Raw genomic sequence first — 2,500 nt, 5'->3', positions numbered from 1 at the left:
GTGTGTGAATGGAGGAGTCATGGAAATGTGGATTTGTTGCTGCATATGAATGTGGGGTGCGTGAGAAGACAGATTGTGTGCATGTGAGTGTGTGTGCTGAATTGCATGGGTGTGTGTTTGTATGAAAGAGAAAAGAGCATGTGTGTGTGTGTGTGTGTGTGTGTGTGAGTATTGGTGAGATGGAGAGCATGATGCAATGTATAACAGAGTCAAATAAATGTTCTCAAACGTGTCTGGGACAAACAGGATGACTCAGTTTTCTGAAGAAACATTCTCACCATTTACCTGAAAGAGCAGGCCAGGTCTGAAGATTGCCCAGGCACACAGCGCCTCCGTGGCACGTGGACACGTGACCAGGAACAGGAGTACTCCTCAGCTCAGGAGACATCACTGCACACGTGACCAGGAGAACATGAGTACTCCTCAGCTCAGGAGACATCGCTGCACACGTGACCAGGAGAACAGGGAGTACTCCTCAGCTGAGGAGACATCGTCGCACACGTGACCAGGGAGAACAGGAGTACTCCTCAGCTGAGGAGACATCACTTGCACACGTGACCAGGAGAACAGGAGTACTCCTCAGCTCAGGAGACATCACTGCACACGTGACCAGGAGAACAGGAGTACTCCTCAGCTCAGGAGACATCACTGCACACGTGACCAGGAGAACAGGAGTACTCCTCAGCTCAGAGACATCACTGCACACGAGACCAGGAGAACAGGAGTACTCCTCAGCTTAGGAGACATCGCTACACACGTGACCAGGAAAACATGAGTACTCCTCAGCTCAGGAGACATCACTGCACACGTGACAGGAGAACATGAGTACTCCTCAGCTTAGGAGACATCGTTGCACACTGTGACCAGGAGAACAGGAGTACTCCCTCAGCTCAGGAGACATCGCTGCACACGTGACCAGGGGAGAACAGGAGTACTCCTCAGCTGAGGAGACATCGCTGCACACGTGACCAGGAGAACAGGAGTACTCCTCAGCTGAGGAGACATCGCTGCACACGTGACCAGGAGAACAGGAGTACTCCTCAGCTTAGGAGACATCGCTGCACACGTGACCAGGAGAACAGGAGTACTCCTCAGCTTAGGAGACATCGCTGCACACTGTGACCAGGAGAACAGGAGTACTCCTCAGCTGAGGAGACATCGCTGTACACGTGACCAGGAGTACAGGAGTACTCCTCAGCTCAGGAGACATCACTGCACATGTGATCAGGAGAACATGAGTACTCCTCAGCTTAGGAGACATCGTTGCACACGTGACCAGAGAACAGGAGTACTCCTCAGCTCAGGAGACATCGCTGCACACGTGACCAGGAGAACAGGTAGTACTCCTCAGCTGAGGAGACATCGCTGCACACGTGACCAGGAGAACAGGAGTACTCCTCAGCTGAGGAGACATCGCTGCACACGTGACCAGGAGAACAGGAGTACTCCTCAGCTTAGGAGACATCGCTGCACACGTGACCAGGGAGAACAGGAGTACTCCTCAGCTTAGGAGACATCGCTGCACACGTGACCAGGAGAACAGGAGTACTCCTCAGCTGAGGAGACATCGCTGTACACGTGACCAGGAGAACAGGAGTACTCCTCAGCTCCAGGAGGACATCACTGCACATGTGATCAGGAGAACAGGAGTACTCCTCAGCTCAGGAGACATTGCTGCACACGTGACCAGGAGAACAGGAGTACTTCTAAGCTCAGGAGACATCACTGTGTACGTGGCCAGGAGAACAGAAGTACTTCTCAGCTCAGGAGACATCGCTGCACACGTGGACCAGGAGAAAGCCTTCGGAGGAAGGAGGTGTTTCTTTTTTATTATGCCTGCAGGCAGATGTTCTCCTGCTGGAGAATGTGCTCTCTCTCGTTTACCCGGTCCCTCTCAGCTCTGATGCCTGTTGTCGTTTCTTTTAAGGACCGTAACGTGGTGGTGGTGTTCGTTGCTGTTTGGTGTGTTCAACTGTATCATCAGGCATCAGCAGCAAACTCAAAAGAAAATCCATATATATCGAAATCAGTATCGCACAAAACTTTAGGTTTTTGTCCAGTTTCTCTGGAAACTATGTACTTGACTACAATTTTAATCTCTCTCTCTCACTTTTATATATATATATATAGAAAGAAAGAGAGAGAGAGAGAGAGAGAAGATACAGTGGAAATCGTTTGTAAGCCATTACAGATCCTATGATGATGTAATTACAGTCATAAAGACTCATAATGCTCATACAATCATAAATCTACATAGACTCTATTAAGTAGCTTTCCAAACAATGACTACTGCTCTTGATTGAAAGACGGCTGTGTGTCGATGGGCCGATACCTGTGCGCCACTATTCCGTCCGTCACCTGGGTAACGTATATTCCACAGAAGCAGACAGGAAATGGAAGTGCGATCCATAACATTCCAGCACTGCGGGTTCGGAGTGGCCCGAGTGAGTTGCCCAAACTTGGCCCACGTCTGCTGCCCGCCAGGATCGTGTCTTTTTTG

General features: G+C 50.2%; 2 protein-coding genes across 2 annotated transcripts in view; one reads left to right on the top strand and one right to left on the bottom strand.

The window, feature by feature from the left end:
* Positions 1–505, top strand: part of lrch2 (leucine-rich repeats and calponin homology (CH) domain containing 2) — a 27,203-nt gene extending 26,698 nt beyond the window's left edge. The window contains 1 exon segment of the mRNA XM_076992828.1: positions 293–505. Coding sequence (XP_076848943.1) covers positions 293–505 — 213 coding nt within the window.
* A 176-nt stretch (positions 506–681) lies between these two features.
* LOC143496644 (WD repeat-containing protein 44-like) overlaps positions 682–2,500 on the bottom strand; it is a 7,963-nt gene continuing 6,144 nt past the window's right edge. The window contains exons 7-9 of the mRNA XM_076992827.1: positions 1,322–1,453; positions 859–1,044; positions 682–698 (exon numbers count right to left, since the gene is read on the bottom strand). Coding sequence (XP_076848942.1) covers positions 682–698; positions 859–1,044; positions 1,322–1,453 — 335 coding nt within the window. The remainder of the gene's footprint in view (positions 699–858; positions 1,045–1,321; positions 1,454–2,500) is intronic.

The sequence above is a fragment of the Brachyhypopomus gauderio genome, unplaced genomic scaffold, assembly GCF_052324685.1.
Source record: "Brachyhypopomus gauderio isolate BG-103 unplaced genomic scaffold, BGAUD_0.2 sc98, whole genome shotgun sequence".
In the NCBI taxonomy this organism is placed as follows: domain Eukaryota; kingdom Metazoa; phylum Chordata; class Actinopteri; order Gymnotiformes; family Hypopomidae; genus Brachyhypopomus; species Brachyhypopomus gauderio.
The sequence above is the reverse complement of the archived record's forward strand: the minus strand, read 5'-3'. Positions and strand labels throughout refer to the sequence as shown.